Below are 25,029 nucleotides of genomic sequence, written 5' to 3'. Positions count from 1 at the left end.
AAGTTGGTCTTGTGTTCATAGATTTATAGCCCATGGCTTAAATAATTAAAATTCCAAACCGTGGGTCCTCAGTAGAGCGGGAGTTCTTGAACAGTTCCAAACAGTTCCAAAGTGTATCATTTTACATTCAGGCACATTATGTTCTGTTACTCTACCTGCAAGTTCATTTGTGTAAGGTGTTTGGTCTGTTTTGATGAACAGATCACTGTTTTAAATACCAATAAAACCTTTCCACTGTGGGATTTAGGGAGACAAATACTTGCCTAAAGGGCTAGACTTTGTACAAGAAGGGATTATTTCTTCTTGTTGTCCATGCTTGAATATAAAATTGAGTGTTTCAAAGTAGAGGGTTAGGTTCAAAATCAAGAAAAAAATTTTAAAATTTGAAAGCAAAATATCTAGTGGTACTTCTTGAGAGTGACAGGAAGGGTGAGTGAACCATCTTAACCTATTTGTTTTGGATTATTACAATCCCTAATTTTGAAAGGGTGTTTCAGTTGATCAAACCTGCCATAAAATGTGTTTATCTTCAAGTTCTTGGGTAAGATTCTCCAGTGAGTACTTCTTAAAAGCAGAGCATGATAAAAGTTGAATTAAAAAATCACATGTGTTACTTAGAATCATTTGTGGGTAGGTTGTTTCCTGGGTTTTTTCAGATTATGTTCCAGTGTCCAAAAGACATTAGCTGTTTGTCTAAGGATTGACTTCATTTCTAGTCCTATAATCAAAACTTCATCCATTATGTCTGTTTCTTGTGTCATGCTCTTTTCCACAGCAACCTCTTCTAGCAGCACCATTCCATGTTCTTTTTCATATGGGAAGCTTACAGCTATTAACTCTTACTATCAATTTGATGGTTTAGGTTTTGTCCACTGGATAGATTTTTCTGTATCTAATAAATATACTGCCCATTTTGGAGTGCCAAGTTCTTTTTTAGAGGTCATTCAGGTAAATGTAAACTGAGGAAGAATGCTGACAAAACCAATGAAAATATATTGACTTTGTTCTTCATGGGAGCAGGCTGTAAACGAGAGGTAGGAAAGTGTAACCATGTCCTGAACCTTTCAAAGGCAAATGTTTGTATCCCTTCTGGGCTTCCAGGCTCCAAGTGCAGACAGTTGGCTGCTGAAGGTCTGTTTAGCTAAATGGCTGTCATTTTTCACAGCCTCTGCAGGTGTGTGCCAGTGATGATAGAACCAGTTCTGCTTCTCCCTGCATGTCAGAGTATTAGGAGGGTTGAGGCAAACTTCCAGGTGTGTTATGACATTCCAAACACACAGTGCAATCTATACAATATATAAATAGGTATGTTTTGTACCTTGATTTAATGTCTAATTACATGTTAAATAAATACAATGTGACATGTTAATAAAATGTAGTTAGAAATTAAGTGCTGTCACTTTTTTTCCCCCCCTAGGTTTGTAGCAATGAAGCCACTTGCATTTGTAATTTCTCCTGGGCTGGGACAGACTGCAGCATTGATGATCCTGTCAGGGATACTGGTGGCAAGAAGGATGAAGGACCCAAGGGTTTGTGTTTTGTTTCAGTTTTTATGTTGTTTTTATGTTTTTCTGTTGATACATGGTAGCAGCATTAGCATATAAAAAGCAAATACTATTGTACAGCTGTGTTTAGACCCAGACAGTAAAATTCTGCTTCATGTAGAGGAAGTAGATTTTTCTACTTTGAGAATTGATAAAACTTTTACTTTTCTTAAATTTACTTAAATTTGGGGAAGATTTCAACAGGTAATGTTTTTTTCCTTTGTCCCTTATTCTCTGTTTTTTAATGATCATTTTCATTGTGATTGGAATCTGACTTAGTGTAGCTCTTATTTTTTTATATGATAATTGAATATTTATATTTTATTAGAGATTTTCGGTTTTCTTAGTCAACTAATTAAGAGAGCTGTGGCATGAAAAAGGGAAAAGTGGAATGTCCCTGGTAAATCAGATTCCTTGAAATCATATTGCAATGAAAGAAAAAAGAAATTAAGATTTTTGATAAGTTAAATTATTCTTACAATCGTTGTTGCTTGTTCTTATGTACTTGATAGGTATTTCAACTACATATGAAGTACAAATACAAAGGGGAGGTATTGAGGAAATAATCCCAAAAGTTTTTTCAAAGAGGAAGGAAAGTATTTGAATTTCTCTCTGACTCCACTGCCAAAGAATATATTTGGAGTTGTGCTGTCCAGTTTTTTTAAATGTCTTTCCTGTCATCAGGGCACTGTTCAACATCAGACTATATTCATCCAGTCTTATGCATTTACAAAGTCCCCAGTTCCAGGTTCTTCTGCTCCCTTTGCAAGGTAGATGGATAAGGGTTGTTCAGAAGGGTAGTCCTGAGGAGCCAGACTCTAATTCATTACTCTGAAAGTACCAAGGTTTCAAGGAAGGACAGGACTTTGGTATGTTCCTCTGGAATGGCTCCACATCTGTCCTGTGTGCCTTTTTGTGTTACCCCTTGGCAGAATGATTCCAGTAGACCTTTGCCAAGAACTGCTTGAAGAGATCATCTTGAAACAAGTTACTGGTGTGAAGGAGGCTCTGTAGACCAGTCCAGATATGTATAAGGAATTTTTGCAGGTGCTTCCTGGACTCCCAGTCCCAGCATTGCTCAGTGTAGAGCTGCCTGGTTTGTACTCTGCCTTACAAGCCACTTTTCATTCCATTTCCTCTAAAAACCTTCCTGGCAGTGAAATGCTGCTCAGAGAGTCTAAAAAAAATTATGGAGACCAACATTGCAGAGCTGTTCAGTTCTCTGTGTGTGTGGATGAGGAGAGCAGGATTTACAGCTGTGACACTGAGAGCATATAAATTTTGCTTTGTTCATTGCCAAATCTGGTAGGTAAGAAATTATTCCCTCCTCTGTGAAAAGGTCTGTAGGAAGGGTAACACAGAAGGTACACTTATCTTTGATAAATTACTGTAAGTCAGATTGCCTCATCTAGGTCAGAATGGAGATACCTTAGTGAAAATTATTACATCAACGTTGAAATATTCTGGGAAAAAGCCTTAAGTGGATAGTATGTGCATGGATTTCTGCCAGCAGGTACAGGCAAAGTTTAGACTGCATTTTTCAGTGGAGTCCTCTGCAAAATGGCAGACTGTGCTTTTGTTCAAGGTGGCTCAATGATCTCAAAAGATGGATTATTTTCCTTACAGTGTTACACTAATTTACTGATGTTGAATCACCTAGAAATGAATTTAAGAGACTCAACACTGTGATCTCTCTGTGTGCTTATAGAGAAATTCCTTTGTGAGAAGATTTCAGAAGAGCAGAGCAGTAGTTTCCTTTGTTGTAATGACCCAATATATACAAGAGTAGCCTCCATTAATTTTTATCCCTTATTACTCCCTATGCCATATGCCAGTTTACAAGTCTAAGTCAAGGAAACCAAAATAGTTGGTTTTTCTTAGCCATAAGATTGAATGGAAGTGAAACACTCATGATGTGAAAATTCATCTAATAGGTTTGATCTTTTTCACATCAAAACTCCAAGCATTTTTCTTGCTGCAATTAGAACATGTAGGTAGGGAGTGTTGCTATTTATTTATGTATTGTTGTGATAATTGACAATTGACTGCTATTCTGCTGCACTTTTCAGACTTTTCCATCATCCATCAATTGCTTTTTGGCTCCATTCTCTATTTCAGGATAAAAAATTTGTGGTCCTTAATTATGTTGCTGTTAATTAATGACTCTTGAATTACTCTATACTCAGCAACCTACTGTATCCTGTACTAGCAGATGTGCACAGCATTTAGCAGTTTGGGGAAGACAAAGAGTTCTTGCTGTTACTTTTTGGTTACTGCAGAGACTTTGAGTTACTTTTAGAGTGTTAGTAGTTTTAAATCAGTGGGACTCCATATACACATGAGATTCTTCTTTGCAATTTAATTTGCAGAATTAGGCCTTTATTTGACTTGTGGAGAACTGTTTGTTTATTTTAATACAGAACTTATGTCTCAAGTGTGTGTGTGTGTTTGTGTGTGTGTATTTATGAAACAGGATAAAAAAATCCCCCCATAGTTCAAAACACACTTCACTCAGCATGGAGTCTATAAAATCTTTGTCCCTAAGTTCCCATTTGACAGGGAATTAATCTCCTTGGTTGTGGTCTATTGTGACTCCATGAATCTATCAAACTTTTAATCTCTAACCTAGGAGATATACAGAATTTTTTCCTGAAAAGTGTTCCCTTAAGGAACTTATAAGGATTAAAGGCAAGGCCTCAATTTCTTGAGAGACTATCTGAACATATCAAAATTTCTAGGGTGTTACCTGAAGCATGTTTCTAGGGTAGGCTTTTGGTTTAAAAAGGTGTTACCTGTTTTAGGTCATATAGATAAACAGAGTCCTATTGATAAACGCAGTAACAAAGAAAAATATTACTAATTACTAAAGTAATTACTTTAAAAGTTGAGGGGTTTTATTTTTTCCTGAGGTGGAATTGTTTCCAGTTTTCATATTCTTAATTATATAATGGATACAGTAAGTTTCTGGTAATCAAAAAGAAAGTAAAAAAAGGTTTTTATTGCTAATTTATTTACATTTTGGCTGGTTTAAATAAGCAGTAGCTTGAGGATGTTCCTTTTTAGAGTCAATAATAGAATCACAAGCTGAAAGGAATTTACAGGAAAACTTCTCATTGAAATATTTGCAAGCATTCAAAGAAAACCAAATGGAGCTCATTTCAGAACTTTTAAAGCTACACTATTTGGTAAACAAAGGTTTGTGAGGAGACTTGAATTATTTGTCCAACAGTGGAATATATTCTAAAGTATTCCTTTGAGGAATTATTTCATGTTTTCATTTCAGACATACGTGATGATTTCCTGAAAAATTGTTCCCTTTTCCCTCCACACAGTGAGCATGGCCGCTAACAGGCTAATAGGTGCAGTGGCAGGGACCATTCTGGCCTTGGGGGTGATTTTTGGAGGCACAGGGTGGGGAATAGAGTAAGCACTTTTCTCAGTTTGAGTTCTCTGTCTGGTGCCTTGGTGTGTGAGGTAACCCTGTGACCCTGAGCCCTCTGTGTTCCCCTAGCTTTGTCCTGTGGTGACGTGTTTGTCGTGTGTTTGACTGTGTCTGTGTCATGTGGTTTGCTCATGCAGTGTTGAACCTTCTCCTGTCTGGGATAATGTGGGGCATAAAACAATAAGTTTGTGAATTTTTACATTGTCACCATAAAATTAAATGTTTAAATGTTTCCATTACACCAAATTACCTAAAAAAGGAAAAGGAGAAGAAAAAAGAGATTTCTTGATTATTTTGCAAAATAGACTGAGTAATGTGAACTGTTTTATTACATGCAGAGCTTTTAGTCTAATGATCAAGCTAGGCAGATGAAAGCAGGTGATAGTCACACAAACAGGTAGTTTTACTGTAAAGCTTCTGAAGGTTCTGTTGCTAAGATTCTGTTACCTCAGGATAGCACAGTGCTGGAGTGTAGTATACATGTATAAAGAATATGTATGAGCAATTTTTATTGTCTTTTCATAGTTCTAGAAAATGGTAATCCTAAGTGTTATCCCAGTACCTCAATTTTAACAACGGCTATGATTTATATAAATTTGTGTTCATGTATATATACACATAAAAAGGCCCATGTAAAAGCTTTTTTCATTCTGCATTCACTGTGCTAACTACAGATGACATGACTGCTATTTTACTGCTCTGAGATTTCCAACTTCTCCATGTTTCTAGCTCTATATATGACATCTGGCATGTGACAGTGGCACCTCTCTGAAGGGGGCTCGTTAGCAGGACAGTCTGTGATTTCCAGTCAGGCTGAGTGCAAAGGCAGTCACACAGTTACAGTCCAGTGAGCAGCACTTTGTGTGTCTGACTCTGCCGCCCTAGGAACCTGTCCATGCATGAAACTGATCCGAGATTCTCAGAAGAGTAGAGACCTTTGCATTCTCAGGGGACAATTATTAGAAAACAAATAGAAGGAAGAAGGTAAGAGGTCATTTCCTTGAGAAAGATCAGATCTGTGTTTCACTGGTAGCTTTTACAACTGTTTGCTGAAAACTGAAGACTGTGAAAGTTGTAGAGATTTGGGGGACAGAATCTGGAGCAGGAAATTTACCTGCAAGTTGAGGACCACTTGCCTTTTGCTTACATTCTGCCTTGTTCTCTTCTGTTTGTCTCTTCCCTCACCTGCTGTCTCAAGCCACTCAGCTCTGACCAGTGTCCCTGACCATTTGTTCTTGCTCCTGTATCCTTCTATACCAATGCCAGCTTTTCTTCATCTCTCCTCTGCTTTTATCACTCACTACCTGACTCATTCTTTTTGTTTCTATTCATTCTTTTTTCCTGCATCTCATCAATGTTTCTCTGTCCTCTGATTTCTTCAGATACAAATGTGCATTCAAGGCAAGCCACTGCTACATTTTGTTGGTTTATAGAAAGTACACAGGGAATGCAAATTCCCTCTGTGTTCCTAGTGCCCTGCTGGCCATTACCTGTGTGGCTGCAGGGGAGGGTGTGAGCATCACCTGTCCTTCTTCCTCCTTCCTCACCACTTCACTTGCAGATTGTAAATGCTTGTTCAAAGTGCTGAAATAACTTCAATTACTTAATTTATGAACTTATTTCAGGAATCATGGGGGACAAAATGGTAGTTTCTTTTCCAGATTTCATACCATAAAATGGATTTTCATGCCATAAAATGGATACTTAGCTTTGATAACTGAAACCAGAGGATTTGGCTGGCAAAACAACAGGCAAGAAAGGACATCAGATCACCAGAGTTGTTGTTACCTGCAGGACAGTCTGCAGTAAGCTTGCCTTTTCTAATACTGGCAGAGTTTCAAATGGTGTGTATTCATTCTTGTAGAATCTATTGGATGATGATGAAGATTTTGGGGATAGTCTGAAGTCTGCTGAAGTTTCAGGTGTGTTCTGCTTTAACACCTTGAGTAGGATTTGTATCAGAGTCCTGAAAGTTGGCCAGGGATGGTAGGATAGCCATGCTGGGGCAGTGTCCTTGCAGGAGAAGGGGTGTGCCAGGCAGGAATCTGCAGGAGATTCCTCCTGACAAATCTGTGTCTGCAGGTTATGGCAGTGCTGTGGTGGAAAGAACAATGTACCCAAGTGTTGCCTCTTGTGATAGTCTGGATGGAAAATGATCCCACAGTGTGGTGGTTATTAAGACCTGCCTCTTACTTCTGGTTTGTCAAGCATCTGAGTTCAGTGACAGAGAGCTTTATTAAGCTGAACCATATGGATTTTTACTTTTCTTCATAAACGTCCCTTTACTGGTAGCAAAACTCTGATTTATTAATAATACAATTTATTTGGTAATGCTTAATAAAACATAAGGCATAGATCCTTACAGTAAGGTATAACACATAAAAGTAATTTCATTTTAAGTACTTTTATGTGCACAGTCTGTCTTAAAATGACCCATCAGTGATCCTCTTAGATCTCTGTATTTTGAAACTGGGATTCAACAGTTAGAGTACTCCAGACTCATAAATAAGTGGTTGCTCTTTGGTCGTATTACCTATTCTACAGGCTTGATTTTTTAAATATTTATACTTTTCTATTACCTGAGCCTAATTTTTTGGTATATTATCATCTTCTGTTTAAATTAATTGAATTATTTAATATTTATAGTAAATAAAACCAATACTGATTTTCTTTATTTAAAGAATAAACTGATGTTTGGTGATAAGATGTGCTCTTTGAAATGGATACACATCCCTGGGCATTAACAGCCAGGGAACATAGTGAGAAGAGATATGTAAAAGTGTTGATTTGGCACATCTTTATCTAATTTATGACTATGTTATTATAAATTAATCATTGTACCTCTTTTGTGAGAAGATGGCATTCTATGGCTAGGAAGAAATTGGCTTTAGAATTTTTCAAGGCTTATTTATTGTAGATTTTCAAGGCAAATTTATTACAGATAAATCACTTGCTGTGTTTTCAGTCCTTTGTTCTGTGAGATCATTTGATGAAATCCAGAGCAAACAGTAGATCTCAGTCAGATATGGTGGCTCATTAAGCTGCTGTTACAAGCAGGCCTTAATTGGAACAACAATGCCTGCAGGATGGCCCTTATCCTCCACCATGCTCAGGCCTGTTAATTTGAGCCAGGTGTGACTTAAGTCCAAATAAGATACATTCTTCCAAATTGTGCAGAATTACCTTTTTTGTATTTGTCCACTGTTTGTCTCTAAAGCTCATTAAATTTTTCTTCAGTCCAACCATTTTATTAATGTTCCTGAATACTCTATGTGTAGGAACTGCAGGAAACAATTTTTTAAACTTGGTTTTCTTTTAGCTAATCAGAATGTCCAGAAGCCCTGAGGTGAGAAAGTTGTAGTGGAAGCAATAAAGTTAGGTGGCTGCAGTAAATTTTAAAACTTAGGGCAAGTGCTTATTGCAGTGTGTGGGGTTGGGCAGGAGGTTTTGTAATATCGACCTAACAGCTTAAAACTTTCAGTTGTTGCAGCTGCCCTTGCTCTTTCTTTGCTGCTCTCTGGCTGCTCCTCTTTCTTCCTTATATTAGCTGTGTGACAGTTTTCCAAACTCAGCTCAGAACAATTAATTAGGAAAATTTCAATTGCTGTGTAGAAGTGTTGGTTTGGGAAGAGTGGGACAGGGTAAGAGCTATTTTTGAAGGCTATTCCTGAATATGTAAATGGTTGAACAAAAAGTGCATGATATTCTGCAGAAGAACTGTTGAATTGTTTTCATTTTGCAATGTTTTACATCAAAGACTGCAATGGGAAGTTTTCGTATAGAGCAAATGTAACTCAAACCTCTGTCCTGTGTAAACAGAGCACTTAAGGGTCAATTATTAATATCTTATTTAGGTGTTCTCTTGCCCTCTTCAGAAAATTGCACGAACATATTTTGTGCTGCTTTTTTTTGTTGCTCTTTTTTCTGCTCCACCCTTCTCCACTTTGTTGTTCAGTAGCTTCTTGAGGATGATGAAGAGATGCTTTGATGTTTGGAAAGCTTAGTGGAAATAAACTTTTATTTCAACTTTCATTCCCTATTAGATAATCCTTTGCTCTTGTCAAACAATTGTATATTTAGCATTGACGTAACTGTAGGCTGTCCAGATTCTGATAAGTGGTGCCTGGATGCTCTCAGCTCAAATTAAAATATCTACACCATGAAAAGAGAGGGCTTTTGGATTTTTTCTTTCTTTCTCATTTTCTGTAGTCTTAAAACATACAGCATTCATCCTTTTCCCTGTAAGTTAAGAAGTTATTCACAACTATCTTAGTGTCCTCAGCTGACTGTTCATGAAGCAGATAATGGAGTAAGTTACAATGGAATTCACTGTCTAATACTAGGATTTTATCAATGGTAGAAGTCAGCATAGCGCAATGCAGAGACCAACAGCTTTGTTTGTTCCTATTGTTAAAGAAAAGTAAGTTAAGTTGGGCTTGTTGAGACTGTCTAGAGGCATCACCTTGTGTGCTGTCCATATTCCCTGAATTGTTTGACTACCCTTCAGATGCTTCACGAAATGTGAATGAAGTCGTTGGTTCTTATGTTGTCTTACCCTAATCCTTTATCACAGGTCCTAGTGCCACCAATCTTATAATAGGCTCCATCGCTGGTGCCATCCTGGTAGCAGCAATTGTCCTTGGGGGGACAGGATGGGGCTTTAAGTAAGCAATGCCGCATGTCTTCTCCTCGGTGGCTCTGGCATTTCTATTTCTTGCTTACATCACTCAGTTTTGAGTTCCTGCTACAAGAGTTCCAAGTTAACCCCCAGACTCTAACAGACTGCTTTGAACAAGAAATTATACATGCAGTAAACAAGCAAAGGAAATGGATTTGAAAATAGCAGATGTTATCAGGGTGCAAAGTTGAATAACAATAAAAGAATTAGGTGAATTCATGAAAATTAAATTAGCACTTAAGGAACAAAGTCTTTTTTCACCTCCTGTCCATAGCATTGAAGCTGATTGTGTTGGTTAAAAAGCCCCCAAAAGATACATGTCATATTTTGAATGTAGTAGTGCTTTCAAACTGCTCAGCTTTTTAAAAACAAGAGATGTCATGTAAATGGTCAGTAGTGGAAGGAGCAGAGTCGTTTTCAGGAGTGTTGATGTAGTTGACTCTGGAATAGCTGACCTAACTTGTTTGTGGTTACTGATTTTTTTTTTTAGTTGTTTTTTTTTTTATTATTATTGATACACAATTTAAAAAACAAATTCAGGTTTAGAGAGGCCATTTTGAAATCTTCAGCTATTTCCTGAAAGATGAAAGCATTTCTCTCCCAATTGTAGTTTGATGTGTTTTGTAACTCTAAGGACTAACAGATTAGTCATTCCACTTGACTACTCTGTTAAAGCAAACAGAGAGTCTTGTACAAAGGTACTTAATTCCTACCCTTTCTGTAGTGTTCAGTCTGCCCAGATGCAGGGCCTGTATTTGGTAGGAAAGTTCTCCCTTTAGAAAGGTTATAAACACTGTGACAGAGTTCTCCCAACAGATCATGGAAGAAATTCAGTGCAAATGATTTCTCATGGCATTTAAAGTTGCTGTTTCTTTTCAATAATATGAATCAAGGTTAAGCCATGATACAACAATAAGCCATAATTCTTCCAGAAGAGTAAGTAGTAGTAATAATAATAATAATTCAAAGAAAATTTTCTATGGCTTCTATTCATATTCCATGTCAAAATTGAGAAGAAAAAATTACTCCCTAATTGATTAAGGCAGTTATCAAAGTAGAATCTAGTGATAACATCTTACCTTGTAATTCACTTTCAAAGGTCACCTGAAAATGTTCTGGTTTATACTCTTATATTTTTGAAGTTTCAGCTGGCCTTAATTAACTATGCATATAGAAGGAAAATATTTCAAAATCTCTTTCAGGCCTACTGAAAGCAGAAAATCAGGCTTTGCCCTTTCTCCTGGACAAGGCAATTAGTCCCTATTAACTTGCCTGGCACTGTTGGTGTTCTCAGACTCAGCCACATTCATTTTTCTCTCAGTGCTTGTTTGGAGGGTGCCCATGGGAATTAACCAAGCAAGATTCTGTTGGGGGAAAAAAGTCTGCTTACCCTTTTGGATGAGTTTTCTACAGTAAGAGACATTTGCCCATTACTTAGCAATTCACAGATTTTGCAGAAACAGGGTGTGCATCCCTAGATGATAGCTTTGTATTGCATAAGGTAGTTTGCTGAAAACAAAATACATGTCATGAAAATATAAAATAATTAGTGAGTTCTTCCTCTGAGTCCTTTCAAGCTGTCTTGTGCCCTGGCCATCTTTGCCCTTTGCCATCAGCACTGCAGCCCCTGCCTCCAACAGACACAGAGCTTGAGAACTTGCACTAAAGAGAGGAGTAGGACAATCCCTCCCTGTCTAAAACATACAGGATGTAACTGATTATTTATGTTTCATGTTTCACATTTCTCAAACTGCTCCCACAAACGATCAGCTTTGCACCCTGGTGCCATTTGTTTGCCCAAAGGAAGAAGCTTGTTCTGCCTATAGAGGATGTGCACTGGAAATGCCTCCTGGAGCTCCTGCTGTCCCAGGAGCAAGATACAGCTGTTTGTTCTGTAGCAGAACCTCAAAGACACTGGCCTGGCCTAGCTCACAGCTTGAAGTGCATGTTTCCTCTGGGGGCCAGAGGGGAACAGAAGAGGCTTTTCAGCTTGTACACAAAGAGGGCTAGCACATGTAGACCCCCGATATTTGGATTCACATAGATCTGGAGGGACAGGTGAGGATAATAAAGAGATTTTAACTTTTCCTTTTTTTAAGCAAGTGATATATTTAGTCTCTGCAACTATGAGAGAAGGTAGCTAATGCTTTACAAACTGGGAGATGTGATTTCTGTTTCACAGGTTATCAGATGTTCATATGAACATACGGTACTGTGGTGTCAAGTCCATATCAAACGTAAGCTGCAACTAAGCAAACTTTGTTCATGAACTGGGGTGGGGGTTGGAGGGGAAGTGTTAAAGAAACATTGATGCAGGTTCAGAGAGAAAAAGGTAAAAACAGCTCAACAAACAAATTCCGGTTTCAAGAATGAATCCAAGGTTAATTTTAAATCAAGTTAATGTGTGGACAGAATAGGAAAGAAAATATTAACTGACAATTTTACAGAATATAGAATCTCATGAGACATTTCAGGTGGCTTAAAGGCTGTGGGTAGAAACCTTATTAAGAAGTAGATTTTATTCAGTTGAGCCTTGCATCATACTTTTAAATCTAAGTACAGCAGTAACAACTTGATTTTGGTGCAGCGAGTCTGTGCAAGCTTTTAACATGCAGTGTTTAACATAGGAAGGACGTTTTTACCATTAGAGTAAGCTCAGGGGCCTACAATTTTTCCCTAGCATATATTCACTCACTTCTGCTAAGCTACTGCAGTAATACAAGTCAATTAATGCTTTTGTTACTGACTTTAACAGCAGCTTTGGTAAGAAAACACTGCTAAGAGGTAATAGTAATAAGAGAGATGTGGAAATATACATGAAGAGCTGCTGCTTGTTATAGCAGAATACAAAAGTTACAGATAGAGAATTGATTGTAGGCACAATTCTATTTCCAGAAATTGTTCTTAGCTAAAGAGCTGCAAGGTTTTTTGTTTCTTTAATAGAAAATTCAGGAAGGAACCAAAGACTTACCCAGCTATAACAGATGCTGAGGTTGAACTGGTCTGGGCTGTTGCATTTAGACCCTAAAGGTTTCCACAAGTTAAAGCAGTGGAACGCTGGTGGGAATTTTGTGAGGAAGAGGTTTTGGTCCCTTACCAGCATTTCCATCATACGTGAATTGTGGACCAAAATCCAGTCATCACTGCACAAACAGCAGCTAGAATAAAATGTGAGGTATTTTCTAATATTTTCCCCAAACTACTGGAAGAAATGGGAGGTCAGTCAGGTCAACTTATTTTAAGTTGCTTTTTTTAGTCCCTCGTTTTGATAATGGGAGGAGTTTTTCTTGATAATGAGGGAGTGTTTCTTTTCTGATTTTTTTTTTTTTTGGTAAACATGACCATGTTAGGCAGTGATGTGCTGTGGCATGGAGTGCTTTTTTGACTAAAAATAACCTATACTTTTATTTCTTTTCTTTTTGTTTGAGACCCTTTGGATTACAGACAGAAATGACCCTCATTATTTAAAGAGGCGTTAAAACTTGAAATGCAGAGTCTTTGGTGTTCTAAGATCTTCCACATAAACCAACAAAGGACTAGGAAGCAGCATCATTCTCGGGTGTGTCCTGCCCTAGAGGACACTTCTGCCCCCTTACCACTTAACTGAAGCATAGCAGAAGGAATCTTGTACTGCTGTAACTCAAAGCTAGAACTGGTGGAAATATCCAGAACCTGGATTAGTGTTTGGTAATTCAGGCTGAAGTTGTTAAAGCAGGTCAGGTAATCAGAACAGAATTTCAGTTCCTGCAGGGTAACACCTCCCTGCTCACCTCTGAAGTGCTACAATGGCAGCTCTTGTTAAAGCTTTGCATGTGTGTACTGGTTCCTTATTGACACTGTACCTCATGTTCCCTATTTCAGGCTATTTTAGTTCTTCACATGTTTCTCTCCCTCATACAACATTGTTAGCAGAATATCCTAAGTGAAGAAAGGCAGTGGTTTGGTCAGTATCTTGTTCTTCAAAGGCTGTATTTCTGCTGAATAAAACTAGGAAATAAGGAAATATACGGTTTGGACAGAATGCATGATGAGGTTTGTACTAGAACGCTACACCAGTGAAGAACAGGTTAGAAAAGAGCAGATAAGATAAAAGTCAAAAGTTTTGTTAGATTGTTCTGGGAAGCTAGCATAGCATCTGTCCTCTTACCTCTAAGACTGTAAAGTCCATTTCTTTAATTAAAATAAGCTCAGGTAACAGTGTAATTCAGTGTCTGTTTTAAGGACTTGTCCTCTTCAAGCAAACAGTAATATGGTACTGCCCATATAGTGGAAGGACAAGTTATGTCGCCTGGATTTTTCATCTGCATTGTTGATTTAAAAGGACTGAGTAATTAGTTGTTTATCAGTAGTACTTGAGTTCAAGGATGCTAGACAGTATTTAAAAGGAGATAGGGGAAAAGAAGCAGACGTCCTTTTCTCATTGAAACTGGCAGGACAAGCAGATACACAGCAGCCTTTAACTCACATTTAACCAAGTTCTGTAATATTCATGCTTCCTATCTGGCAGTTCTGCAAGTTGGCCTGAAAATTATTTTCCTCATCTCAAATTTACCTGTAGTTTAGAGGACAAGGAATTGAGATACTGACATAATATCAGCCTCATTCCAAAGGAGCATTATTACAGTAATCCTGGAGGGGAAAAGACTGAAAGATGAATACAGTAATCTTCTTTCAGAAACTAGCAGTTCTTAAGTGCTCATCTTGCACAAATCCAATCACAGGTATCCAAGGAAAAAAACAAAATCAAGGATTCCCAAGAATTACCAGCCTCTGGAAGTCCTCTCAAAAAGAAGTTGCCTTTGCATTAGTCTCAAACCACCAGTTAAACCTTATGTATAGAATAAATATTGTAGCAATGGTAGAAGTTAACAGGGCTGCAGAAGATTAAAAATCCAGGGGTTGGTCTGTAGCTTTAGGGATTATATGAATTCCTATTCTGTATTTTTTGCATGTTGGTTTGGTGGTAGTGGTGTGTATGCCCAATGGTAAAACTAAATGCATGAGCCCCTTGCTTGATGCCCCACATAAAGCCAGATACTGGGGAAGTTGCACCCAACTTTTGTTGTTGCTTCCTAATGTCTTGCTGTGTGACATAGGACATCTACATCGCAGGAGATTGGATGTCCCCAGCCTGCTGCCACTTAACATTCAGTTCCAATCACACAACTGACAGAGCTGTCCAGTCTCCTTCGAATGCAATGTCTCAGCTGTCTTTTGCTCCTTACTAAGATTCACAGCACTTATGGTCAGTAGTGTGGTAAGAGCTCACAAAGGCACACACACTTAAATTCTGGTGTACCCAGAGCTGGGCACTTGCTCTGAGAACTGAAGCCTCTGCTGGCTGAAGTGTTGCCATTCCTGGCACTTGTGACTCATTCTCTTTAGGTAAAAGTGTGCATTCTTGGCCTAGTGCACACCATGTGTTACTGGGAGCTGAAAAGTTGTACAAATTTAGAGCACCACTTGAAATACTACAGAAATACTTGATTTCTGTGTGCCAGCATGATCTTTAAACTGCACAAGGAAACCTGTACTTGGTGTTGTGCCGTAGGAAGCATGCAACCAAATTCCTTAAATAGTTACCCCTTGAAAAACTTCCTGGTTAAACTGTCAGTGTGAGCTTTTTACTTTACTATGACCTTAGCAATGGCTGCGTTCCTGTTATACCTCACTAACGTCTTGCATTTTTCTCTTTCCATCTCCTTTTGATGCAACCTGGAAGAAATGTCAAAAAACGAAGGTTCGATCCAACCCAGCAAGGCCCTATCTGAAGAAATGCCATTCCAAAAGCTGCTTCTTGCACTACTGGATTTTGGGTATGATGTCCTTGCTGCAGCTACACAAGAATTAAATCAGTACAGAAGAACATGAGAACAGTAACTATAAACACAAAGTTGGGATGTTGAGATAAGTTGGAAATACTTTCTCTATTCACCTTTCTCTTGTTAACATTAACTGACAAGTGGTACAAGCAAACTGCTTCAAAAAATCAGGTGTTTTTTTTCCTTTTCTCAAATTAAGAAGGAGACACACAGACCAAGTGCAATAAGAGAACTGTTCCAAAATAATGGAGTTGCAAAAGATTCTTTCCCAGCCTGCTGGCACTCTAACTTCACTTGAGTTCGCATGACTTCCTTTTTCTTATCAAACTCCAGTGGCATGAGGAGCTGATTTTGAAAGGGTAACCTGCATGGCTCACATACAAACAACCAAGTTAGCAAGCTGACCCCAAGCAGAATCTGCAGCCCAATAAATACAAAGCACTGGGAAGCCAGTGCCAGGCTTCAACAGCTTTTCCAGCCACGCAGTGCATTCTGCAGCTGGACTTGAGGGTTCCCTGCTCCATGGGCTCACTGTCCACCTTGGACAGGAGCCTCTTGGGTATGGAAGCTAGAGAATGATGGATGGAATTCTTCCAAGAAGGAAAAAGTGTAAATATGGAAATAAGATTTTGATGTATCATTTTCACAGATTATATATAAATATATATATACGAGAGAAAAGAATTTCCATATAAAAAGGTTCTATTCTTTATGTAAATCTATTTTTGATGTTGGGTTTGGTTTTGGGTTTTTTTCTTCCCCTTTTTTTCTGTAGCATGTTGTACAGCAGATGTTCTGGGCTTGCTCAAAAAAGGCAGATAACAGCATGCAGATGCAGGGAGTTCTGACACCAAACAGATGTGATCTAAAGTTTGTATGCTTGAAACCAAAAACAATTAAAATGTATAAATGCATATCTATGTATTGACTATAAGTCTGAATTACTTCTTTTGGCTGTTATACAGACTTTTCCATGATATAAGTAACACACACTCAAACTAATCACAAAAGTGCCAAACTCTTTTTTTTTTTTTTAAGAAAAGCTACTTTTTTTCCTGCCTAGATCCTGTAAAATAAAAACTTAAATAAGCCTTAAAATAGTCAAAATATGTTAAAGCTTGGAATGAGCTATTTATTATTCTCTTGCCTTCTGCCCATCCACGGGAAGCAGCTTGCAAAGGTGACTGACCTTTTTAACGCACTCCCTGTGTCTCTTTGATGCATGCCACTATTCGAACTTTAATGCAAGATTAATACTTTGACCATTGGCTACTGATAGCCAGTTACCACCACAATATGTGCAAAATCCCAGGTAATTCAGGTGTGCTGTCATTACTTTTAGAGACACCTGCACCAACACAGATTTTTACAGAGTAGTCCTGGGCAGCAGTCCTGTGTCCCCAGGAGCCCCCTGGCTGCAGCTGCCTTGAGAGAGGGTTGTGAAGAGGTCTAGTTTAGGGCTCCCTTTAAGTACAGAGCTGGACAGTCTGGCTCATCCTTTTAAGCTTGACTTAAATCATTTGGTAAGTGAAGTAACTGAAAATTTAATTGCTGTGTCTGATAATTAGAATTAGATCCAAAATATTTTAAAAGTTGTAACTTTTGGATGTTTAGTAACAACAGAAGCCCAGTTACACTACTTCCTGCATCTTTGTTCAGAGGAAATCCATTTCCCAAGTTAGCTTTAAGAGCCAAAACATAAAAAAAATGCTGCAGACATTTTCCTGTGAGTTAGAAAACCTCATTTTAGTTATTTTTCTTATTGTGATAATGTTCAATTCAATTGGTTTTGATTCACAGTTGTTTCTAAATATTTTCAATCAGCTTTAACATAATCACATTTACACTTACTACATTATAAGTTAAAGGTGCTGCACACACAGGTAGTTTACATTAATAGAAATTGTAAACCTTATTCTGAAAATTTCCTGCTTGGCTTTAAGCAGAATTACATTAGTGACATTTCTCTGATGACAAACCAAAAATACTTGCAACTGTATTATGTTTCTCTAAAAGTGCTGCAATTGGGAACACAACATCTAAATTTTTTCAGGTTCTGCTTCCAAAGCAAGCATAACCCACAACAGAAACACCAGTGCTATCAAAAATTACAATAAGTAAAGTCAACTGGATATACATAAACTACCTGTGTAATAAACCTCGGAGAGGCATTTCACAAACAACATTGTTAGTGTGTGATGTGATGTTTTAAATCAGACCACAGTGGTCCCCAACTACTATGTATATATGTTCAGTGCTGGAGTAACATTTTTATTTACACCAGCAGTTTCATAGCAATTAGGATTTCTTGACTGAATTTATGCTCCAGTCCTCAGCCATTGTGTGCATGGGAAGAACACACTTTCTGCCCTGTGTGCACACAACACAAGTGACAATACAGCTCAGAGTAGGTACAGGCTAAAGTGCTTCCTGTGCTGGTAGACAGTTAAAAAGCTGGATTTGATAGGTGTTGATTTTGTACATGCCCTGGCTGTGCTTTGGGAAGTGCATATCCATTTAGCAGTAACTCGTTCATCGCAAAGCGGCATCAAAAGAAGACCAGGTTGACCCTGCCTCCATTTCATCCACTCTACATTTGCTCCATTATTTACCTATTCAGCTGGACAAGAAGCTGTGGTAGCTGTATAGCTCATTCCAGTCTGCTGCATGATCTCACTGATTTGATCTGATACTCCTAAAAGAGAAGTCTGCCAGGCAAATTAGCAGCTGTATAGGTGCATGGTCAAGAAACAGATTACTCAAGGCTGGAATCTAACCAATTTTTCTTTACTATGCAAAGATGGATATTGCACAAACAGATGAGACAAATGTCTGAGGAAATGCCATAGAATACTTGAAGTTATGTTTTAAGCCTAATCAGTCATGTTTTATATTCATTACTGCTTCCACTGTTACTCTTCCTTTTAAAAATGTTTTGTAATTATTTTTTTAAGTGCACAAGTCGATGTTGTTATAAATCAAGTTTTTGTTTGAAGTTAATACTCATTCATATCCTGTTGGCTGCTAATGAATGGAAATTCAATAGTCCTTGTTCTGCATCTTAGCAAGATGAGTATTAAAAATGTCATGAACATGGAATGGAGTAGTTTTTAATTTTCAATCTTTTTTTTTTCTTATTTATTCTCTCCGTTTAATTTAATTTCTGTGTTCAAAGAATCATCACCTTTGTAGTAGTGGAAATTGAATGGAGTTTTCTTTTATGAAAGATCTCAAAGTGTGTCAAATCTCACAGTGAGGCTGTGTCTGTGGGAGGACGTTGCACGCAGCCTCTCTGCCGTGCATGGAACCAGCGCCCCTGCACCCAGGATGGGCCCAGCCTGCTTCAGTCCCAGCTGCTGGCTACACTGAGTTCAGTGACACCTGGAGGCTTTTGGTAGGGGAGGGAAGCCTTTTCCAGCTCAAAAATCTGAATTATATAATTACAGGAAGGCCTGTAAATAAATAAGGCCCTTGAAGTATTCTTTAAATAATTACATCATAACAACCAGATGTTGTGGCCATCATTTTAATGGAGTACTGTATGAAACTACATCTCCCTTTTCTTTTTTTGCCAGACTAACTCTAGTGAAGCCAGCCTGGGAAAATTAAGTGCATGCATGTCACAGTTACCAGATAACTACTGATATTGTTTTGCTTTCTCCAGCTCCAGACAAGGAAACAAAATACACTCTGTATGAAAACATCTTTCTCATTCAGAATGATAGAGTGAGGGAACACTCTCACTAATGGATACACTATTATACACATCTATTTCCTGTCATTTAAATATAGGATTTATCCATAAACTCAATATAAACATGCATTTTGGCTATAATTAGAATAGACAGTCATTCCTTAAAATAGAAGTTAAGTCTTTTGCAGCATATGAATAGAAAAGCAATATAGAGAGAGATGCATACCTGCTTTTGATTTCACAAGAAAAAATTCTTAGAATTGTTTTTGAAAACTTTCTCAGTTTCAGCACAAACACTGAAGATTGATCCTGCTGGGGCACTTACTATCATGGACAAAACCAACACAACACCAAGCCACATTGCACAAACCCAAAAAAGCCTCTTTTGTTCCAAATGTACTTCCTATAGATTCCTACCTACAAGAGCTGAAAAGTTAATATAAATCATCCATCAGTAATATCACAGAGACTAAGTGTCCATGGAAAGCTTAAGAATTTTAATGGCAGAGATGCTCAAACCAGTACAATTGAAAGCAAAAGGTCACAAAAACATTATCTTAAAGCTGCACACACTGTAATTCAGTTCAATTATTTATTGTTCACAACTCAGCAAGCACATTCTTGTAGGTTTGTAGAATAAGTCACTTAGTGGGAACAGGTAACATAATAGGGGCACAACCCTTAGATAAGTACAAGGACTCTGCATCAGACCAGCATCACCAGCCACTAAACATGTTATTTCTGAGCAACCTCAAACTGCTGAGGGCAGTGTAATTATGAGTGCTCTAATTTGTAGAAAACCCATAATCAAGTGCCAGCTGATTTTTTCTTATTAAAATGTTCTTCTAAAAAACCTTGGTTTTTAATAAGTCATGGGATAGCCCTCATCTTTACCACTAGTACTGTAACAGGCCATGCTTTAGTGTGGCACTTTGTGAGCCAGTATAAGAATTCCCGCATCAAAGCTGGTAGCTCAAAGCACGGAAGAACTTAAACGTATTTTACATGGTCTAAGTCCAGTTGTCAGACTTCATGAGCACAACACTGCACCACTGTATAGCATACATTCACAGATTTCCTCAGCCATCAGTCCAGCTGCTGGAGGCTTTGAGTTTCCTTTGGAGACTGTGAAGCAATGTTTGCATCTGCACTACACAGAGCAGCTGAGAGAAGGGCTGGTTCTTGCAGCTGTATTTAACTGGTGACAAAGGCAGGAGCACAACACCCCCCTTACATTACACACCAGTAACATGCTGTGGGTATAACATTGCTTTGCCTCTTGTGCAGAAAGAAAATGTCCCCACACATAACATGTGCTGCTGCCCTGCACTCTAACCTGGACACTGTCCAGCCAAAAAACAGCACAGGCAAACTGCTTTTGACTGGTTTCCTATCTCCAGCTGAGATGGTGATCAGTTTATTCTCATGAATGAAAAATGTCTAAATATCTCAAATCTACCTGAGGGTTACAGAAGAAAATGGCACCAGCAGCCGCAGCTGATATTCCTGGGAGCCTGCAGCTTTGACAATGTCCTAAGGACCCTTGATGGGAGCTGTGCTGAACAGCACCTTGTGCTGTGAAGCTGAAGGAAGTGCCCAGACCCTACCAGCACAGCACAGCCCTGTTTTCCAGTGGTCCCAGCTGTGTGGCAGCAGCACTGGGCACACCTAAAGCTCCACCTGTCTATAGCAATGCCTGACTTTCAGCCTCATCACACAAAGATGCTTCCACTCCTCTCTTCAGCTTATGTAAACAGAGATGTTTATCTCCCTAACAAGGACCTCTTCCCAAAACATGTTTTCTAGCCCTCTGGTTTGCTCCAAAGCACACTAATAACTGTATAATTACAGAATAAATGGACAGAACTTGCAGTAGCAGCGCTCATGGCTTTGTTAAGCAGTCTCAATTTGTTCTTTCAAAGAGAAGGCTCACGTTACTTCTAAAAGTAAGTACAAGGACCACAGTCTAAACCTCCATACTCCATTCATATATTTTTGTTGGGATTTTACATATTCTGACCATCCATTTCCTCCCCATACCTTTTCCCTTATCAACATGCCCCACTCAGAGTGGCACAACAATGAAATCAGATGGAGGCAAGGTACACAAGCAAGCCTGTCTCCTTTGGAGTCAGTCACTTCTCCCCTATTTCCTTTCATGTACATCTGAACTCTGTATTGCTATTTCAAGACCTGCTCCATTATGAAGTTACTCTTACAGATACTGTTAACAATAACATAGTTTATAGACAATGAATGCTTGACCAGGATTTCTGTGCCATGAGAAAGCAGTTCCAAGAAACAGAACTATTCTAGTGCCCTCCAGCATTCACTGAAAAGCTTTAGGAAATTAAAGATTTTAACTCCTGCTTTATGTAATGAGGAGGTCCTGAACACAAGACTGAAAATTGCCTCATTTGCAGAAGGAAAGAAACAATTGCCTTACATTACAGAACATCCTCTGTTGGATCAGGGGGCTAGGCAGGTAGGTAAAAGATTCCGGTCCCATTACATTTTTGCTTCACTTTTCCTTCCTCTGATTTTGCTGGGCACTTTCACTTCAAACACAAGATCTCTAGGGCAGGAACTGTTGTATGTACACAAAGGTGACCTTTGCACCCAGGCCAGGGAGCAGTGCTTTTAGGCAGAGCTGGTTAGCTGATAAGTTTGAGACAAACCCCCCTCCCCAGGTATTCAAAAAAATTAAAGTCTTCATGAAATACGCAACTTTTTAGCTGTGCCTAATCAGTAATAGGATAGGAAATAAAGGACCTTGTTAAATTAAACTATAATCTTTTCAGAAGTTCCAAATTAAACTCACTACGTGGAAATTCACACTAGTATCACCTTTATAGCATCTCCTTTGAGAATAGGTTTCAAAGGGTACATTTGTGAAATAAAAATGGGAGTTTCAAAGGCTGAGTGGCCTGACCTATTAAAAAAATAAATAAACTATATACTTAATTAAAAAATACCCAATGTTCTATCTGCCTCTATCACATGGTTCCTTACTGATAATGTATGAGTTTTACTCATCTAAATGACAGAGCTTGTAGTACTTCATTCAGAAAAATAATTCAAGAAGGCAGATTTGTCTGCCGATAAATTTTACATGGCAGATCTTGCACATTAAAAACCCCCAACTTTCTTCTCTGACAACAGCAGTAGTGTACTCATAAGGCTTCACACCTGTGGTTTGAAGAGTGGCAAGTACTTTATAAGTGCCAAAGAACCCTAGTAGGAGCTACCAGCAAAACACAGAGCAAAGTGGATAGTCCAGCAAAGAGACTGAGAATGAGCAGGCAACCAAGGAGAACTGAAGATCCCCACGTGCCCTTTCACATGGGACAGAATATCCTCATTACTCTCCAGAATCTCCTGTGACCTATTTCTTGGCCCTAAATAATTTGCTATCCCCTCCTCCAATTTCTTCTTGAAGACTATTTTCCCCAGACAACTTTGAGTGGGAATATGCAGGCTCCCTGTGTGGGGTTGTGGCTGCCAGGGGAGTGTCTGTGCTGTGGGATGAGTGTGACAGTGGCAGGGCTGGAGCCCTCCTTTGTGGCCCACTGGCATAGCCCAAGAGTTGCCCTGAGGCAGGCGTGCTCCAACACCCTTTTCTCCCAAGAGCTGCAGGAAAGAAACACTCTCAGAGAAAGAGAAGGTGGGATTCCACATTGCAGTCCCACTCAGCCTCAGGAAAGAATGCACTCTGAAAGTGCTTTTCTCCCTGTCAGAAACTGATCCTGTAACAGCCTTGCTTTCTTGGATGTTTGTGAAAACATGTTTCACAGAACTGCTCTTCTAGCTGTGACATACCCAGGGTGACTCCTCTGCCTGGAGTGCTGAAGGTGAGAAGGGTTTCCCCATTGTCTGTGGGAACATGAGAAAGCAGGAGGGCTGAGTCAGGAAGAACCAATTACTTTATTCTGGAACATGTTGATATCAGTCCAGCACCCAAATGGCAACGAATCCCTTAATTCAAAAACTAAGAGTTGTCTGGCTATAAATACTCAGAATGCCATTAAAATTAATCAAAAGCTCTCTAACTGAATGGTTAATGTGAGACAACTTGCCCAAAAGACAAGGATTAATATTTAATGTACTATGCTATCAGTTTGGGGTTCTTTCTTATTTTCTTGGAGTGCTTAAGTCTAGAGAAAAATGTGGTCACATCCTTTATAAAGGTCATTTGCATTTACAGTGTCACATATCACCAGATTATATTTTCAAAAATATATATGAATTTTTTGACCAACACCACTTAGCTTGCACTTGTAAAAATACCTGCTCCACACGTATTTTCAAAGCTTGTGTTAAATACATTTACCAGGAGAAATGTTACCTCTTCCACAAATGAATTTAAATAAGTGGCTTCAACAATGAAGCCAGCTCACACTTCTGACATGTCACCTAAATTTACTCTTGGGGAAACACTATGAATATGGCAGTGGAGACAGCGCCATATCTCACACCAACAGTTGGTAGGCATAGAGAGAGACACATTATTACAGTAAGACAAATGTAGTCCAATGGGGAGCTGCAGTTCCTCAAACCTTCTAGCAGAAGGCCACTTCTCAGCATAGGCCAGAGACATGCCAGGGTGTCCTCAGGGCTGCAGCTCCTGGCACAGAAGTACCCTGGTCTCCTCCCTGTCCCATGTCTTGTCTGTCAGCTCCACGGAAATGTTTCAGGTCGACAGCAATAGTGTACAGCACTGAAGAATTGTAGGTTTAGGTAACTATAGCTTTCCACTGGTTAGAACTGCTGAAGTGTTGCATCACACCCAGTGACTTTCCTGCTGGCCATTTCAACAGACAATAGACCTAGAAGGTTGTTTAGAGCAGTGTGGGGTCATCAAACACTTTGGGAATAGAGATTCAATCCACCAAAAGAAAAAAAAAAAGAAAACTTGACATCAAAAGTAAAAAAAAAAAAAAACAAAAAAACACCACAGGTTTAGATACTCAAAGTTCTCTACATATAATTTTAAAAATTAGTAAAATATAGCTGCAGACTTTGGATCAATGATTTAATTTCATTTCCAAGAAGCTCTTGCGAGTCAGGGAGCCAATTTTAAGGATAGTTTAATCTTCTGCTTCAAAGAGGAGAACTGGAAAAGTTAAAAGTGGAAGTAGGTTTCCACACTCTTCCTTTGTGGATTTTGAAGAAAAATAAAGCCTCTACCAGGTACTATGAATTTAAAGCTAACAGACCTTTGGGTATCCCCCACTCTGAGAATCACAAGTTTTGCCTTTGCCATCACTTAGCCAAGTTTCACACAAAGCTGGAATAATTTGGAACCCAACTCAGCAAAACCCAAACTTTCAGCTAAGAATATGTCTGTAAAGCATTTTTAGTAAGCCTAAAACAGGTGTCTTTCATAATGTGGGACAGTTTAAAAAGTTTAATACTGCTTTCAGGTGTGGCTGCTTATGGAAGTAACAGGCAAGCTGTGCATCCCATCACATGTTACTGTCTCTCAGCCTCAGTGCTGAATCTCTTTTTTTATATGTAAATGCTTACTTAGCTCAAGCAACCATAAGCCACTGCCTATTAACTTAAATGTTAATTTTAAACCACCAGAAATTTTGCTGGGAGCAAATGCAAGAAGAAAGCAACTCTGTAGTTATTTATACCTTTGCTCTATTCAAAATGCAAATACCAGTTAAATGGCCTCCTCCTTTTCTTACTTATCCCTTATTCCTTTATCCTGATCATTTAACCTTTTGTTTTATTTTTATATTTTTCTGGTAGAAATAGCATCCTTTCTGTAGTGTTACATGATCTGAAACCTCTGTCTCATCTATGAGTAAATAATCTGTCTCATCTGTGAGTAAATAATCAAC

At 38.6% G+C, this 25,029-nt stretch overlaps 2 protein-coding genes across 9 annotated transcripts in view; one reads left to right on the top strand and one right to left on the bottom strand.

Annotated features, from left to right (window-relative positions):
- Window positions 1-16,402, top strand: part of ADAM23 (ADAM metallopeptidase domain 23) — a 64,027-nt gene extending 47,625 nt beyond the window's left edge. Inside the window, exons 24-27 of one of the 6 annotated variants that reach the window (XM_005484153.4) lie at window positions 1,418-1,529; window positions 9,560-9,650; window positions 11,847-11,901; window positions 15,387-16,402. In XM_005484153.4, the coding sequence (XP_005484210.2) occupies window positions 1,418-1,529; window positions 9,560-9,650; window positions 11,847-11,901; window positions 15,387-15,515 (387 nt within the window). In that variant the 3' untranslated portion in view covers window positions 15,516-16,402. Of the gene's footprint in view, window positions 1-1,417; window positions 1,530-4,876; window positions 4,968-6,850; window positions 6,992-9,559; window positions 9,651-11,846; window positions 11,902-15,386 lie in introns of those variants that run through there. The other 5 variants (XM_005484156.4, XM_005484155.4, XM_005484158.4 and 2 more) reach the window with 5 other exon arrangements.
- Window positions 1-25,029, bottom strand: part of DYTN (dystrotelin) — a 78,838-nt gene that overhangs the window by 17,597 nt on the left and 36,212 nt on the right. For 2 of the 3 annotated variants that reach the window (XM_014265074.3, XM_074548300.1), the window contains one exon: window positions 4,955-24,006. The exons of the other annotated variant lie outside the window; for it this stretch is intronic. Coding sequence is in view for 1 of the 2 variants with exons in the window: in XM_074548300.1 (XP_074404401.1) it covers window positions 23,914-24,006 (93 nt within the window). In the remaining variant the exon portion in view is untranslated. Of the gene's footprint in view, window positions 1-4,954; window positions 24,007-25,029 lie in introns of those variants that run through there. 3 annotated transcript variants of the gene reach the window in all.

The sequence above is a fragment of the Zonotrichia albicollis genome, chromosome 10, assembly GCF_047830755.1.
Source record: "Zonotrichia albicollis isolate bZonAlb1 chromosome 10, bZonAlb1.hap1, whole genome shotgun sequence".
Classification (NCBI taxonomy): Eukaryota; Metazoa; Chordata; class Aves; order Passeriformes; family Passerellidae; genus Zonotrichia; species Zonotrichia albicollis.
The sequence above is the reverse complement of the archived record's forward strand: the minus strand, read 5'-3'. Positions and strand labels throughout refer to the sequence as shown.